The 18294-nt window shown below is 35.5% G+C and overlaps 2 protein-coding genes across 2 annotated transcripts; both read right to left on the reverse strand.

The window, feature by feature from the left end:
- Nucleotides 1–504: 504 nt before the first annotated feature.
- Nucleotides 505–6806, reverse strand: LOC133871668 (phosphoglycerate mutase-like protein 1). Its single transcript, XM_062309094.1, has 10 exons — nucleotides 6704–6806; nucleotides 2938–3026; nucleotides 2658–2765; nucleotides 2221–2300; nucleotides 1776–1947; nucleotides 1483–1557; nucleotides 1288–1376; nucleotides 1010–1129; nucleotides 886–930; nucleotides 505–804 (listed from the first exon to the last, which is right to left on the reverse strand). The coding sequence occupies exons 1-10, from the start codon at nucleotides 6804–6806 to the stop codon at nucleotides 702–704; spliced, it is 984 nt and encodes a 327-aa protein (XP_062165078.1). The 3' UTR covers nucleotides 505–701.
- A 6133-nt stretch (nucleotides 6807–12939) lies between these two features.
- On the reverse strand, nucleotides 12940–13764 carry LOC133871669 (B-box zinc finger protein 32-like). The gene has a single exon (XM_062309095.1). It carries the CDS (start codon nucleotides 13762–13764, stop codon nucleotides 12940–12942), a length of 825 nt encoding a protein of 274 aa, XP_062165079.1.
- Between the last annotated feature and the right edge of the window lie 4530 nt (nucleotides 13765–18294).

An 18294-nucleotide genomic window follows, 5' to 3' on the forward strand; every position in this document is an offset into this window, starting at 1 on the left:
AGCCAACTACCTGAGAAATCAGTGATTCAGACAAGGTGGAGATGATGGTGGAGAGAAGAAGTTGATCCTGTTGAACCCATGTCTGGTATGTGGGATTGGGTGTAGAGGATTGAGTCCCATCCTCTGTTAGGACTAAAATGGAATGAGGAGGCTGGCGGCTACCATCGACATAACCAAGGAGATCATGGCCGATTAAGAAAGGAAGAAGTTGTGTTCGCCAAACAAGAAAATTGTCATGAGTCAGCTTAACATGAATTGTGTGATTGATGTTTACTGGTGGGGCAGAGAAGAAAGAGGTGGGAGTAGCATTGGGCGCAGTTGTGGTGGACGATCTTGAAGAAGTAGCCATGTGTAGACTAAGTGTTTGGCAAAATGGCTAAAAGAAAGGAAGAGAGAAAAGAAAATACGACAGTAAGTCTTAGTGCTCTGATATCATGTTAGAGACTATGATTTTGGTTTTTCCCTCTAACTAACCTTCAGAGATCATATGTTTATATAGGCATGAATATGACTTTACAAATGCTAAACGTTACAAAAGTTAAAAGACTTTACAAATACTAAACGTTACAAATTTAACATCACTCTTTCTGACCACTAGAATTAAAAGCTTTACAAATGTAAACTACGTGAGCTTCTTCATCTTCAACAGTCTCTTTATCTTCAACATGAGCATAGTTATAGGCTTAGAGTTAGTTAGTCACTCATTTCTCTGGATGCTTCTCAGTTGCAACATCACTGGGAAGATCAAGTCCATGAGAGATTTTTCCAGGATAGTTAGTCGTTGAGGAAGCTGATGCATTCAGGCTGCAAAAAGAAGAACCAGAAAATGAGTTTCTATATTAAGATAGAATATGGGATCTACATTTTGTAAATGGCAATGCTTACCTCCTATCAATGATGACAACTGACCGAAGCTCACAATTCGCAAAACTGCATACACAGACGTATTTTTTTGATGAATAGTGATGATTATTAACAAGTGAAGCATATAAACGAATACAATACTTACGGTGCGCATATTTCACTCTTCACATACGGATGACAATCATTTCCGAAAGCACTTAGGGTATGAAGCAAGAATGCGCTGTGTGTGACGATTGCAATCTCCTTCTCTTCACGTGTCCACAACCTTGACCGATTGAGGAATGGGAAAAGGAAAAGAAATTATTTTAGGGCATGTTCTATTAAATTGAAGAACATATATAATATTAAGTTTCTGGGAAAGTTCGGAAAAAAAGAAAAAAAAAAGAAAAAGAAAAAAAAGAAGAAGGTAAAATAGGCAACCACCATTTCAAAAACTTCATTCCCCTGGCAGAAATTTCTTCATTCTTCTCTCTAATGTCAGTCTTCCACAAAATGTCATCATCACTTTCTATCTGAACAAGAATTAAAACAAGAATGAATTCCAAACCTAAATTGACTTGAAGATTAGGATAACAAATCAATAGTCAGGGGAAAATTGACAGTGAATAAATTACTTGCCAGTGAAAAATCAATTGCAGGAAAAAGAGGGCGATATTCCCTAATGCTCCTTCTCTTATCACATGGACGAACACCCTGTAGTAAGAAAATTAACACAAATAAATTCAGATGACAACTAGTAATTGATTAAAAGGAGGAAGTGGGGATCGAAGGGCCCTTCATTTGCTACAATTTTCACTCATTTATTTATCAATAATTGAATTAAGTATTGAGAAATATGTTGCAAATGCAATAAATTTTCATACATAAATGCAGAATGCCCTGCAATGTCTATTAGATGTACCATGACATACCAAACTTTCTCGGCAAAGCTCTACTGCTAAAAATGGTGGGCAATTTAGGCTTGAAATTGCTGGATGGTCACTGTTCCCCGTATTTGCAACAATTAGAGGAGGGCCAGGAGGCACATTTACCCCATCTGTATATGCTTCACCAGCAAAGACTCCAACTGCTGTTTGCATAGTCCTGTAATGAAGCCATTGTTGATCATGACTTATAGCTCAAGAGTTCTGGCAATTTAAACATGTAGACTCCAATTTGTTCAATGAGTGGGATGGCATGTAAATTCTTCTAAAACAAAGGCCCTATGGAAATAGAGATTCAGAATCCAGTGATGAGCTTATGGAAAGAATCGTAGAAAAGATGGTCGATCTGCACCACTTACACACCATTAAGCACAAGGAGGTGACTGAAAATTTCTAGATACAGAGGCAACAAATATGCACTGACTAAGTTTACCTTAACAAAGGGGAAACAATGATTAAATCAATTCTTTTGGAAAGTCCACTTGCTTGAACATGCGTACGCAGATTATCAACCTGTTATGGCACCACAAAATCATTGAATTAATATTTACAATGGAATCATTCAATTCAAAATAGCAGGCCAAGACAAGAAAATCTAGAAACCTATATATGTACAACAAAAAAGTCTCTTCCAAATTTTGTTTGTGTCTGCAGACTCAAAAGTTTTACTCAGTATAGAGTAATTGTTACAAAGTTCTATTTGGCCGTTCAAATTTTTCTAAGGATTAAAAGTTAACTCACGAACAACAAGCTAAGTTTTCCACCAGGAAATCAGTGGTATATATAAAACTATTTTCATAAGAGAACAGTACTTAACAAGAACATAGTTATGATGAAGTAACAATTAGAACATAATTAACCAGCAATTACCTGCTTCCAGCCAAAAGGGGTAAGGTGTGCATCAAAAAGATCATAAGATAAGTATGCATTGTGGTCCTTCTCCCCTTCCACGTTGTGAATCCCTTGGGCATGCCTTACCTGCATGTACACATGGATTGATAAGACTGAGATCGATGCTTTTAAAACCAGGTGAAGTGTTTTACCTATTCAGCGTCAATTCTATCAGCATCAATTCTATAAATCCTAAACCGTCTACAATAAGAATAGTAATACCAATAATATAATTAAGAAGGACAAGATTTTTACAAACCAGGTGAAGAGTTTTACAACGGTGCAACGGGTAGAGACATTGACCTCCGGTGGCATCCCTTTCTGCGGTCATAAAAGAAGACAACCAACCTAAAATAAGATCATTCCATGCACTTAGAAGTATCAATAAAATGTGGGTCTACTTCATTCTTTATAATTATATATTCTTTATGCCATAAAATGTAGCATAAAGTAATAACCGTAACTCCAGATTTGTGCTTAAGAGAATATATAAATAATGTTTGTCCAAAAAGAGGTAACCCGTCCCCAAGGGGTAGCTCAATCGGCTGGGGGCCACGCCTCATGAAGCGGAAGTCACTAGTTCGAATCCCCCCCTCCCTCCTCTTATGTAAACATGTCAAAAAAAAGAAAAAAAAAAAGAAAAAAAAAAAAAAAGGAAAAAAGAAGAAGAAGAGGTAACCCGAAATTACCATTATGGGCTGATCAGAATTCAGTTCAATACGGCAGCCCCATGTGAGAGCTGGGGCGGTCTCTATCTACCCTGAGTAGGTAGGTCCTGGACTGCCCGACACCTACCTGAACATTTGGGGCCCACCACATGTTGTCACATACGCTGCCCTATTGCACTCGATCGGATCTGTTAGGCAAGCGATTAATTTGTTGGAGAGAGGTCTTCCAGTGCTGGTGCGTGGTCTACACGCGCCGGCGTCGACGACTCCCAGCCCCAGCTCCGCCTCCCTGCCTGTTTTTCCATTTTTGTGTTTCTGGGCGTTTAGTTATATGTTCATTCTCTGTATTCCCCGTTGTAAATACATAATAAGTGTTTGGATAGGGTTTAGAGCCCTAACCGTACATCTTTTATCGCCTTTATTGGCGGCATGGGTTCTTGGCATCCATGTCAAGAATCAATATGCCCGCGTCATTCATTTGATGTATTGCCTCTGCATCCTTACTTTCTTAGGTGTTTATTGTTGGGTTACTTAGGCCGGCCTTAGTTTGTTGTAATTTCATTTCTTTAAGCCTAAAGCTTAGCTTTGGCTTTAGTTTGTAGTTCTTTTTCAAGTATTTAAAAAAAGAAAAAAAAGAAAAAGAAAAAACAAACAAACAAACAAACAAACAAACAAACTTCAACCCCTTTATCCTTTCTCTTTTGTCTACTTCTTTTTTTTTTTTCTCTCTTTTTTTTTTTTCAATTGAGAAAATTACTATTTAGCCCTCCAAACTACTAGTCATTTTACGAATAGCTCCCAGAACTATCAACGCTTAGACTTTGGCCCCCTAAATTACCAATTTTTTTTAAAAAAATGCACAATTTGATGAAAAATGCCTATAATACCCTTGACACATGTCATTTTTCAATTAAAAAATAATAAATTAAAAAAAAAACTTCAAAACTTAGAAACTAAAAATTTATATTTTACTTTAAAAAAAAAAAGTGTTTGGGGGGTGGTTGCCGCTTGCGAGCCACCCCCAAACACCAATGTTTTTTTTGGACAGATCTTAACTGTCCACTTTTACAGTTCTTTGTTGTAGGTCGTTGGATTAATAAGGTTATAAATCTGTAAGAATTTATCGGTTAGTAAATCCAAAAAAAGTAATGCCCCATGTTTATCATATAATTTTTTCATAATCTGGTGTATATATAAAAAATAATATGTAGTTTTTTTTCTCTACCATTTTAGATATATAAAAGCATAACTCTTTTTAGTCTATTTTATAAAAACCTTGATTAAATCGAATGAAAACGTAATTTGAATCGCAAATTTTGGATAAAGATTTTATTAAAATTAGTCGATAGATTCAGTATGCAATATTTATTAAATAAAATTTGTTTTAGATGGTGATTTGTTGACTCGTTGATATGACAAAAATTCTGTTAATAATTTTTTTTTTTTTAAAAAAAAAAAAGCAACTTACAAAAAACGTGATTTTTTTAAATGATTAAATCTAATATATATATTTTTAAAATGAGTTCACAATTTTATTTCGAGAAAAGATTAAAAAAAAAAGTAAAATAAAATTTTAATCAATTGAGATTATTCTCAATTTAAAAAATAAAATTTAAGTTTTTTAGTTTTTTTAATTGTTTTTTAGTTTTTTTTTTAATTGAAAAATGACACGTAGCAAGGGTATTATAGGCATTTTTCGTCAAATTTGGCCTTTTTGATAGTTTGGGGGGTTAGAGTCCAAGTGTTGGTAGTTTAGGGGCTATTTGAAGAACGACTGGTAGTTTTGAGGGTTAAATTATAAATTTTCCTTTTTTTTTTTTTTTCTTTTTTTTTTCTTCTTCTTAATTTCTGCTCTTTGGCAAGCCGCAAGTTGATCTTACTCAACTTGTGTCTTTGGATAGCAAAATATCATATCTCATACATTTTATACCGAACATAAGTTTCGTACTTCTACAACCCACATATAAAAATGACATGTATCCTTTAAGCATGTGAGAATCACATGTTTTTTTATTAATGCTATTAAAAAAGTATGTGAGAATCACATGTTTTTTTATTAATGCTATTAAAAAAGCATGTGAGAAAATTGCACCATTACTTCTTGTGGTTGCCTAAATTACAATTACTCTATGTGGTTTAAAAAATAATTGTAAGATCATTGTGGTAGGCGAAAATTACAAATTACTCCCTAAGTAATTTTCTGTTCGCAAACTTAACAGAGTCTGTTAAGTTGCAACACCAATTCCAATAAAAACGTGATACACATCACTCTTAATAAAAATATATCTATTAATATATTAAAAATTAAAAACTTAATTTTTTTTTTTTTTTTAAAAAAGTTTGGGACTTGGGAGGGGCGTGGCTTGTGAGCCACCCCCATGGACCGGGGGTGGCTGCGCGCCACCCCAACCCCATCTAGGGTGGCTCGCGGGCCACCCTAGAGCAGGGGGTGGACTTCACATCGCCCTCTCGGTGGCAACCACTCCTCCCAAGTCTCAAACTCTTTTTTTTTTTTTTTTTTTTCTCTTTTTTAAAAAACATTTATGTTTTTAATTTTTCATATATTAATATTTTTTCATTAAGAGTGACTCATGTCACGTTTAATGGGACTGACATGGCAACCTGACGGACTCTAGTAAGTTTGTAGACGGAAAACGACTTCTGGAAGTAATTTGTAATTTTTGCCTACTACAAGGACGGTACAATTATTTTTTATACTACAATGAGTGATTTGTAATTTAAGCCAATTACGGAGACCAATGATACAATTTTCCTTTAAATTTGTAAGACTCACATTAGATCCCACAAATTCAATTATAAATTTAAAACTTAATTATATGGAGATAAATAAAAAATAGTTTTAGGATGAATGTTTAACATGCTATCTTCATTAAATATCTTATAACTCAGATTCCATCGGTTTTTCCGATCACAGTCATTGTAGTTGAAATTCCACTACTTGACACCTTTGTTATCTTTAAAATAAATTTATGGGGAGACAAACTCTCTTCTCATTTTGGTTATCTCCGTTATCAATTTTTTTATTTTTATTTTAAGTACATGATACAACGAATAAAAAAAAAAAAAAAAAACTAAAACTAAAAATAGTTTCAAGCATGTAAAAAGAACCAACCTTTTACCATGAAACTCATAATTGAACCCATTTTGCTGAAGGATAATTCTATATTTAGGTCCAACACTAACGTCTATATATTAAGAGAGGCAGAGAGAGGGAATGACTTCATATATAGTATGTTTGATCTGTCAAAGCAAGGTATCCTCCACCTTGAATGAATGCCCACTTTGTAAATCAGCGGGAGATTCTTTTCAGCATTTGTTCTTCAATTGTATATTTGCCTGAGTAGTATGGCGAAACTCCTATTGGCCATTGGACTCTACGACCCTCAATTTCTCTAATATGGTAGACAGGGTTAATTATCTCCCCAATTTCTCTTGTCATTCCCATAAATGATCACCACGGGTTCCAAATCTTTGTTGTTGTGTCATGTGATCTTCTGTGGCATTGTCACAACAAGGTCTTTCATGATGCCCTTTCTTTTGATGCTATTAATGTCTCTTAGCATATTAACAAGATCTTTATGGAACATTTTGATGCTTGGCATACAGTTCCATCTCCAACGGAACCCTGGCTAACTCTCACAAGTCCTGGCTACAAAATCAATTTTGACACGGCAATTCAAGATACCTTTTCAACATAAGCAGCAGTTTGTTGCAATCATCGGGGTCATATTATTAGTATGATCTCCAAGATCAGTCCTCCTTGCATGCCAAATTATGGCGAAGCCTTAGCTGTGCGCCTAGCAGTTTCCCTTGCCACCTCTATTAATCTTGAGAATTTTATAATAGAGGGTGACTCACAAGTTGTTATTATGTCCCTGCAACATCCCCAAAATATGCTTGATTGGCGCATCTCACATGTTGTTTCTGATATCATTGACTCCCTTCCAGCCTCCATCTCATGGAGTGCCAGAAAAGTCAATAGAAGTGCAAACTTCTATGCCCATTCAGTGGCATATTGGGCCGCAGCTAAATCATTTTTTGGTTGCATTCCCACTGCTCCCCCTCCCCTTACCTCAATTCCTATTGTAAGCGGGAAAGACCCACCCCTATTAGGCTGATAAGCTGATAGTTATTAGTTATTAGTTGCTTTGTTTATTTCTATTCTTAAGCTTTTTTTTCCCCCTAAATAAATGGTCTATTCTTAAGCTTGTTAGTTGTTTTCTCTTCAAGGTACTTATTAAAAAAAAAAAAAAAATCAACAACAACAACAATAAAAACTACAAACAACCAATCTACTGGTTAATTCCCCACTACAGAAGGAGAAGGGTAGTGATGAGTAGGAATCCAACTAGGAGATGTGAATATTAAATTTTTTGTTAATTCTGTCCTGTGTGGGAAACCATTGCCCGCCTCCTGCAATCGGGCAGGCAATTGAGAAGGTACTTAATGGGCTCATGTCTAAACAAGCTTAAGGCATTTTTACAATTACAATCGGACATGTTACAATTCGAACAGGAATTGCAGCCAATCTACTGGTCAGTTAAGGCACCCAGCAAATCCCAAGGGTTCGAACCACTTGCGCGACAACGACGCAAGGACTATAGGATCCGTGATGACTTTTACAATAATATTATTTCACGCAGCACACTGTTGTTTTATTAATTATTAATCTTTTATACTTCCATTTTCAGCTTGTCAATGATAAATGCATGCTATTCATTATTTTTATTTTTTTATTTTTTTTTTGTTGGGAGTTTTTAAGTCACTTAAAAGACTTGAGTTTGTATAAAAAATTCATGAACAAAACTCTTGATTTAAGATAACTTTTTCTTTATGCAACTTAACCCCAACCGGCTACCTAAGTGGAATTCACATGGATCTTGTATGTGCTGATGGAGTCTTCAAGAAAGGTAAAAGAGCAAATTAAGCAATGACACTGCTTTTCAGCAATTTGCTCTGTAGTAGGTGGTTTGAGCGTTTGTTATACTTGCTAGGCACCATCAAGTTTTCTACTACCTAAGACAGCAACTCAAAAATTAGCTCAGCGCCATCCAAGCATGAGCAAATCATTAGACAGGTGAGAGACTTGAGAGTAGAGAGAATTAAGAATTGGAGCCAATATGAAGATTCACTTGACCCAAAATGGGAGAAGAAGCAATCATGAAAGATAAGACTAAATACTAAAGATGTGAAACTCATTAAAACAGAAACCTTACTTTATGTTGAATTAGGAATTAACCAAACGTATAAAAACAAGAACATCATCCATGGCCACCATAGAAAGCCAAACTTAGTTGAATCAACCAAATGTGTCAACAACTTCATCTGAAAAAGAATTGGCACCTACATCTCTGTTATAGGCTTTAGATCTATCTACTCCAAGAAAAAGGACTATTGAAATTGCCTAACAGAGATCTACCAACACTACAAAAAAAAAAAAAAGACTATTAGCGGCGACAAAAAGTTGCCGCTAAAAGTCTTTTTGTAGCCGCTATTGCTCAATAGTGGGGACATGCCGCCGCTGATGTGGTCATTGCAAACACTCCAACGCTAATGATCAATAGCGGCGACACAGTGTCGCCGCTAAAACATTTTTTCTCCGCCGCAAAATAACTTATAACCAAAATCATGGGTCGCCGCTATTGATAACTCAACAGCGGCGACAAAAGTCGCCGCTAAAACGTTCTTTCCTCGCTGTAAAATACCTTACAACCAAAATCATAGGTCGCCGCTATTGTTTGACCAATAGCGGCGACCCAATACGTTGCCGCTAATGATATTTTAAAAAAAGTCGCCGCTAATAATGTTTTATTTTTATTTTTTTTAATATATATATATATATATATATATATATATATATATATATATATATATATATATAAAAAGAAGAAGAAGAGCTACAAGTCGCCGGAGAGACGCCGACGACAGTCACATTACTCTCCGGAAATCGTTCCTCCAAACCATCGAGATTTAGGTTTGACTCGCCGGAAGTCGCACCCCTGATTTCGCCGAAAATAAGTCGCTAGCCTGCTGGAAATCACGCTCCAGGTCACATTGTTCTGAAAACAAGAACCTTTAAACCAAAATTTTACTCATCCTAGCTAGTTTCTTCTCCATCATGAATTAAACTCATCCTGCTAGGGAAAAAACAGGGAAACAAATTAAACTCAAAGCCCATTCGGTCCTCTCCCAAAATAACCCCAAAAAAATTTCACCAGAAAACCCTCAAGAACCCAGGAAATTTTCCCATACCCATACGGCTTTCCCAAAGATTTTCTACCCAAAAATTCGGTACCCATCAACCAGAATTCAAAATCTGAGAAGAAACTTACCCCAAAATCGGATCCCCGTTGTTTGGGCTCCAAAAAAAATCGGAAAAATCCCTATCCGACATCGTCGGAGTCGACGTCCTCCCCAACGGCAGCCGACCCACCAGAAACATCTCCCTCTCCCTCTTTGATCTCCCTCTCTCGGCCTCTCAAAAAAGAAAAGAAAAAATATGAAGGAAAAGAAGTAAAGAACGAATTAGGAGGAAGAAGAACGTGCAAATTAAGAATATGTAAGCAGATTCAAAAAAAAAAAAGAAAAAAAGAAAAAGAGGCTCTTCTTTTAACTTTTGGGAAGTGGCGCGTGCAAGACACGAAATTCACGTGTCCCACGTGCACACCTCACCCTCCCTCCAAAAGGCTTAAGCCTTAAATGCTTAATTATCATTAGTTTTATTTATATATATATATATATATATATATAATTGTTTTTTTTCTTCTTAATTTACAGTTTTTTTTCCTTTTTTATTTAATTTTTTTTTCTTTTTTTAATTTAACTAAAAGCTGGGTTTACTTTTTATTTTTCGTTTGTTTTGTTTTTTCTAAATAAAAAAAAAATTGTTTTCATAATTTTCTGTTTTTTTTTTTTAAAAAAAAAAGAAAAGAAAAAAAAAGAAGAAAACTCTTTTTTTTTTTTTCGTTTTTCTTTAATTTCTTTAATTTGTTTTTTTAAAATAACTTGGCAATTTTGGAACATTACTAAATAATTTTTATTTAATATAATTATATTATTAATTAACTAAATTCGTACGTCACTAAAGAATTTAATTTCAATTTAGTTTTATATATGTCAAGTATGATTGATCTCACTCTATCACGATTGATCAGACTAATTAATGGACTATGATTGATCAGATGGTCTATCACAGTATTCTATCCTAATCGATCAGTCTATTACACTAGGATAGATCGGACATTCGATCGAACCTTCACTATGTCAAGTCTGGTCGATCAAACTCTATCACGATCAATAGATCATCCGATCAATCATGATAGATCAATATGATCGATATATTATCCGATCAATCATGATAGATCAATAGGATCGATAGATCATTTGATCAATCATGATAGATAAATAGGATCGATAGATCATCCGATCAATCATGGTAGATTCGATCGATCGATAGATCAATAAGAACGATAGATCATCCGATCGATCATGATAAATCAATAGGATCGATAAATCATCGGATCAATCATGGTAAAAGATCCGATCGATCATGATAGAAGTCCGATCAATCATGATAGATCCATAGGATCAATAGATCATCTGATCAATCATTATAAATCAATATGATCGATAGATCATCCGATCGATCATGATAGATCCATAGGATCGATAGATCATCCCATCGATCATGATAGATCAATAGGATCGATAGATTTCAGTTATTCTTTTAAAAAAAAATAAATTTCAGTTATTATTTTTGTTTTTTTTTTAAAATAAAATAAAATAAAATAAAATAAAATTCGCTTTATAAATTTAATCAAAAATTGGTTTTTATTTTTTCTTTTTCGTTTGTTTTTTTTTTAAAAAAAAAATGTTCTTATAATTTTCAGTTATTTCTTCGTTTGCTTTTTTTTTTTTTTTTTATTTTTTTTAAAAAAAGGTGAATATATATTAAATAAGAATATTAAATCGAAAACTTCACTAATAATATTTTTTTAAAAAAATCAATTTTTCTGTACAGGGTTGATTTGTTTTGAAAAAATTTCATAGGCTAATATGATTTTATTTATTTATTTTATTTTATTGTGTAGGGTCAATAGCGACGACTTTTATATGTCGCCGCTATTGAACTAGCATCAGCGACAACTTTAAATGTCGCCGCTAATGAATATAATTTTTTATTTTTATTTTTTTGTGTAGGATCAATAGTGGCGACATTAGATATCGTCGCTATTGACCTATTGTTAGTAGCAACTTTTGGATGTCGCCGCTATTGATCTAGCATCAGTGGCAATATCTAATGTCGCCGTTAATGAATATGATTTATTTATTTATTATTAATTTTTTTTATTGTGTAGGGTCAATAGCGGCGAACCCAATTATCGCCGCTATTGATCTAACATCAACGACGATATTAGATGTCGCCGCTGATGAATATGATATTTTTTTTTTTAATTTTTTATATTGTGTAGGGTCGATATCGACGACTTTTATATGCCGCCGCTATTGATCTAGCATCAACGGCAACTTTAAATGTCGCCGCTAATGAATATGATTTATTAATTTTTTTTTCTATTTTTTTTTATTGATTAGGGTCAATAGCGACGACATGCCGAACTAAATGAATAGAACTTGAACATATCACAGAGCTAGAATTTGTTCAAGCTTGACTCATTTATTTTTTGAATGAACTCAAGGTTGTTTACAAATTGCTCAAATAACTTATTCATTTCTTATATAAAGTAAATATCATGATATTTTTTTTTTTTTTGGTAAATCTATAATAATTTTTATTGAATTAATTATTGGTAAGATTTAATCATTTAAGTTAGTTAAACAAATTAACTTTAATCTTAAATAATCCAATCTCGAATTTATATTTATGTTTTATAATATGTATATAAATTCATGATGCACACACATAAACATACTCGATCATGTCCACACAAAAACTCATATATCTAAATCAAGATTCACAATAATAATAATTCAAGCTATATATATTATATTAGCAAGAGAATTTCTCATTATTTAAGTTGTTTTAATTACGAAATTAAAATAATATTATTAAAAAAAAAAAAAAAAAGTTGTACGAGTTTATAGGCCGTCGAGTTTATACAAAAACAACTCATTTAATAATTGAGAGTTCGAATCAAATTTATAGAAACAGGTATTGAGCGAGTCGTGGAACCGAAATTAAATCATGTGCATGGAGATTCAAAAGACACAATTAAAAAGAAATGATCGTAGTGTCATTTCAAGTACAATCACAAAAGGCAGCATGCATCCAAATTAAAGAAATGAACGTACAAAATTAAATATGATTCTCATCAGCTAAGCCCTAATCAATCTCCTTCATAATTAAATAATTAAAATTGGAGAAATAATTTTTCTTCATTACATTATCGCACATCAATCATATACCAAGACACATAGGGTGTAGGACTTATATATGTGAGTCTCATATACATGAGTCTCACATTCAATGTGTCTTGGTGTAGAATTAATGTAAGATAATCTGATGTAGGAATAACACATTCCTTAAAGTTGTACGTACTCGTACGTGCGACGTCTCAGGCGGTGGAGCACTCGGCCCATCCTTCCTTTAAAACACGTCGCGCTCTCTTGGCTCTTACCACACTTGTGACCCTCGCCTCGGTGGCCAGAATCAGCCTGGCTGCCACTCCAGACACCTTCTCTAGCCTCCTCAGGTTCTGGCACGTGGACAGTGACCCTAACCTGTCCCTGCAAAATCTCAAGGCCAACCAAAGCGACACCGCCATAGACACTCTGAAGGGCAACATCGCCAACCAGTCCAAACAAAATCCCAAATGTTTCGCTGCCGAGGGAACAACCAAAATACCATTTACCCCCAGCTTCCTGCACCAATTCATGAAAATGCCCTCGGCCTTCGCGTCCACGCTCAGCGACACTCCTTTGACCTTCATCTTTGCCGACGCGGAGAACATCGCCGGGCCCGGAACATTCTCATTCATGTCGGATATCTCCGTGAAAGAGCCTGAGACGCTCTGTTTCAATACATGCTCTCTTATTCTCCGATCATCAAGCGCGATCCTCTTCGGAGCAGCGGCGTGAGACTCGGTGCTGGAAACGCAAGTGGAAGAAGACGACAAGGAATCGACGTCTTCGGAAAGTGCATATGGCGGCAAGCAAGAGTGACAAATTTGAGGGAGGAGGATCGAAGTTCCGGCATCGGAAATTCGGTATCCGGTGAAAGCGTTGCATTTGGAGCAGAGTGATTGGCGAAGATGGGCAGCGACGAGGAAATTGGCCTGGTGAACCCTAGCGTCGCAGTGGAAGCAAAGAAACGCAGCGTCAGAGGCGCAGTACAGAGAAGCCTCTTCGCTGCAGAGCTCGCAAACTTTAGCTTTCTTCATCGCGATCTTAGAAGATTTCAACGTAATCCGGTTAGTAGAAATGAGAGAGATATATAGATATGGAAGAGTAGAGGGATTGAGAGATTTGAGGTCCGCAAAGAGTGGGTGTGGAATGGTTTTTCAAGAGTGTGAAAAATGTGTTTAAAATGAGCTAGAGAGAAAGGTGGTGGGTGTAACATGCAATTTTTCTTTTTATAATTTTCTTAAATATTTATTTATTTATGTGGGCAATTTTAAGGCCCTACTTTTAGTACCTTCCCTTGTCCACATAAACCTCGTTTCCCTCCAACTGCTCCATCTTCTGATTTTCCTTTTAATTTTCACCTTTATCCTTTAATTAATTGTTGCTCGATCTAATTATTTTCCATCTCTATTTGAGGCTCAATGCATAACTTTCTTTTACCCCTAAAAAAAGAACAATAGAGGAAAACAAACCTATACAACATAAACGGTTGAATTTAATCCCCCTCTTCACTGTACGATGGAACTTTCGTACAAGCCAACAGACAAAGTTTCATAACAAGCCATCTGTAATGCCCCATATTTTAATTATTATTGACACAATATTAATAATAAAAAATACAAAAAATTTATTAGGTAAGTTAAGTTAACTTATTCAATAAGTTGTAAAAAAAAAAACTAACAACTTGCTGTGCAAGTTGTCTTCTTCTTAATTCTTATTTCTTCTTTCTTGTTTTCTCCCGAGTGCACAGACCCACAGAGACCAAGAGAGAACGGAGAGATTGTGAGAGAGAGAGAGAGAGAGAGAGAGAGAGAGAGAGAGAGAGAGAGAGAGAGAGAGAGATGAGAGATCGAGTGAGAGAGATGCTAGGAGATCGAGAGAGATGGAGACTGTGAACCTGGGACTCTGGCTCGATTTTCGGCGGGTCTGACAGAGACGGAACAGAGAGGGAGAGCCGGAGGCCGATCCTCTATAACACCTCAAATTTTTTTCAATATTTTTGGGCTTAAAAAAAAATATATATAAATTTATATATATATACATATGTTTAAAAAAAAAAAAAAATCTTCAATGCTCTTGAACGGTGTCGTTTTATTAAGGGAGTAAATTTTTTCTCTCACACGATGTTTTCCACCCTTCGTCTCTCTCTTGACAAGCTGCCATACCCTTGCACGTTCAGAGTATGGCCTGAAGCAGAAAACATCGACACCTTTCAAAAACCTTCAGCCACTTCTTGCCATGTTTCAGTCCAGAGTAAACACGTTGAGCCCATGCATCAACCCGTTAGCCAATAGCTCCACTCTTCTTCTATTTAACTACTCTTCTCGCCATGCATTCCAAGCATCGGCAGAAAATTCAGTACTTGCCCATTTTCAAAACCTAATCCAGCAGGTATTTTTTTATTTTCCTCTTTGTTTCTTTCGTTAAGCTTTTAGGTGATTCAGAGTGTTTTAGTTCTGTGAACTCTCTGCTTGTAAATCAATTAAACTGTGTTGAGTTGAAGCTTTAATTTCTGTAAATGGGTTGCGATTTTTTTTGGCTCCTGAGCACTATGATTTATTTTCTTTTTCTTCCTTTCTTTTCTTTGGTTGGACGCACCTCCCCCTTAGTATTTCTTCTCTCCCCTGCTTCTTTCTTCTCTCTTCTTTTTCTTTTCTTGTTTCTGAGAGAGAGTTGGAGAGAGGGGAGAAATTGAGAAAACAGAGTAGGGAAAGGGAGAGACCGGCCGAGTGAGGGAGGTGGGGAAGAGAGAAGACCCAGCCGGTGGGCTAGCCACCGGACTGGGCGGACGGTGCCGCAGGGCCGGCAGATCGCGGCCCCGCGCCGGCAACGCCACCGGAGGGCGTCTTTCCGGCGATGTCTGGCTCCCTGTGAGTGTTAAATTATGGGTTTTAAATTTTCAGAATATAGGTTGAATGGATCTTGAGAGATTTTTTAGAGTTTTGATCTTGTTTCTATTTGGGTTCCTTGATTTCTTTTCCTGTTGAGCCCAACTGAGAGGAAGAGATGAGGGAGAGATCGAAAGAGGGAGAAGGAAGAGAGAACCGGTGGGTGAGCCACCGGTTGGGGCGGACTAGAGCAGTGGGCCGGTAGGCCACGGCTCGGCGTCGGCAAGCTGCAGGGGAGTCCGATTTTTTTTGGTTTTTCAAGATGGGTTTTGTTGGTTTCTTTGTTCAGATTTCAGTTTTGTTTGTGGGAAGTTCTTTTGGTTCGTAGAGCAGATTGGGTTTCAGGTGATAGGAAACAAATCTGGGTTGTTTTTCAGGCAGAGGAACCGAATGGGATTGAAGGATTTTTGGAGTTTTATTTTGTGTAAATCACTCTGGATTCTCATTTGTTCATATTGGTGTTTAATTGTGTAAAGATTTTTGGCTTGTGTTGTAGAAAATTTCTGGTTTGTAAGCTTTTGGAATGAGGAGTTTTCTCTCGTGGTTTTGGATACTGAATAGATCTTTTTTTTTTTTTTTTTTTTTTCTGGATGCTGGGTATGGATAACTGAGTTTGTTGGTTGTTGTTATTGGGATTTTGGTGCAATTATATGATGATTTGTAGTGTCTGGAAATTGGAATTTCCAGTTAGTGGGTAGCCGATTGTGGAGGATTTTTTTTTATTATAAAAGCTGAATGGTTATTTTTGGATGAAGTATTATATCAATTATTCTACGCTTGGATATGTAAATTAATATAGGGTTTGTTTCTGGATTTTTTGTTGAAATATTGAGACTCTCCACTAAATCTCTTTTGGTATATCAGATATGTTGAACCTCTTTTATATGAAAATTGAGTTGTTATTAAACAAAGTATGTTTATTGGTGTGTGAATTGAGATTATTCTTGCTGAGTTTCAGTATTTGTGTTAATTGAAATTCTTCTTGATAGTCCCTGTGAATAAATTACTGATAGAGTTAGACTTATATCCAAATTGCATCCTTTTAAATTCTTTAGAGTAATTCGGTACAGAACCATTATTCCTGTTTTAGGGACTTGTTATTTGGCTACTAACTTGGGATATAAACACTGAATTGTTACCCTGTGCTGTCTAAATTAGGAACATGAACTAATCCTTTGGTTACCACAATCTAAGCTAGATTTATATGCACAATTTTCATGGATGTATTGCACTATGAAAACTGGAACATCCTGGAAAAATTCAGATCATGCAAAGAGGCAATAATGAAAACTAGGAAATTTCCTTTTAAAACCACATGAGTTTCTTTGAAATATTGTAGTTGCTAGAATTTTTTTTTACCACTACTTGAATAAGTGATGACCCATGTGATTATAGAAATTTTAAAATTTGCATTGCAGAAACATGTCTTTATTTTAAAACTTTAGTGTCATATGCACTCAAGTTAATTATTTTTTTTAATATATATATATATATATATATATATCCTTAAAATCTATTTTTTTTTCTGTGATCCTAACTAGGTAGAAGTATCCAACACCTCACTCAGGACCACCAAGGTAAGGGAACACAACCTTAAAAACCCCGGCAAATTTTTAAATAAAATTTTGTTTTCAAAAGAAAACGTCGGGAATTTTCAAAAGATTCTTTTACTTGAATATTGTTTATTCTATGAAATAATGAATATGTTACCTATGAACCACAAGAACAAGTAAGAAGATTATGGTATGAATGAAGATGATGATTCTCAAAATAAATTTATATGTTACATGAACAAGTTGATGAAGTAATGATTCACTTACATGAATGTATGTTTTATATGCATCACATAAAGTTTAATCCCACGGCACCATAATGATGTGATCCGGATCTTTTAATGATAATGATGGGTAGCAGGGCAACCACACCAAAAGTGTGGGGCTATCGGCCGGGGGGTTCTCACCTAGGGAGCTTCCTAACCCGGCAGCTCTTCCCTGTGACGACAGGATGAGCCTATGGATCCCTTGGGATCGGTCCTATGGACGAGCCTAACGTGCACCGCTCACGGTTAAATAGCGGAAGTGGGCCAGTGGTAGATAAAACTTACACATTATGAATGATTATTATGAATGCACATTTCTTATTATTACTGAATTTTTATTTATGTGAAAATTTTTAAAATGTGTAAATTAATTTTATATTATATCTTATGCTTTGTTGTGTTACTTACTGAGTTGTTGAACTCACCCCCTTACCCTTACAATTCTTTACAGATGGCGCTTCACATCATCATCCTCATAGCGGGCGTACCCATAGGGGTCGCTACCTATGATGATCCACAGTTCTGGCCCATTGATGCCGATCAGTGGGTTTATGTTTGTTTTGATAGCCCGTGATCATAACGTTTAGTCAGGGATTTATTTTTGTTTATGTATAGTTAATGACACTGCTAGTCCGAACCAGCATGGAGATAGTAGTAGTATCCCTCCAAGAAATAGTACGAAGACCGGATGATTTTTTTGTATGAACAGTGTTTTATTTTGTGATCCTTGACTATCTGTATTAGCTGAAATGTTACTAAGACTTATTATGTATGTGAAATTATAAGTATTAATCTACATCCTGTGTTTGTTGTGTCATTCTCTTTTAATATTAAAAGATTTAAATTTGTGGATGATTTTA

Source organism: Alnus glutinosa, chromosome 6 (genome assembly GCF_958979055.1).
Source record: "Alnus glutinosa chromosome 6, dhAlnGlut1.1, whole genome shotgun sequence".
NCBI classification, from domain to species: domain Eukaryota; kingdom Viridiplantae; phylum Streptophyta; class Magnoliopsida; order Fagales; family Betulaceae; genus Alnus; species Alnus glutinosa.

Coding starts and splice junctions, on each gene's coding strand:
- LOC133871669 (XM_062309095.1), bottom strand. CDS start 13,764: ATGAAGAAAGCTAAAGTTTGCGAGCTCTGCAGCGAAGAGGCTTCTCTG.
- LOC133871668 (XM_062309094.1), bottom strand. CDS start 6,806: ATGACAAGAGAAATTGGGGAGATAATTAACCCTGTCTACCATATTAGA. Junction 2,301..2,657: donor CCCCTTTTGGCTGGAAGCAG/GTAATTGCTGGT, acceptor GTGCCATAACAG/GTTGATAATCTGCGTACGCA. Junction 1,130..1,287: donor GGAATGAAGTTTTTGAAATG/GTGGTTGCCTAT, acceptor CAATCGGTCAAG/GTTGTGGACACGTGAAGAGA.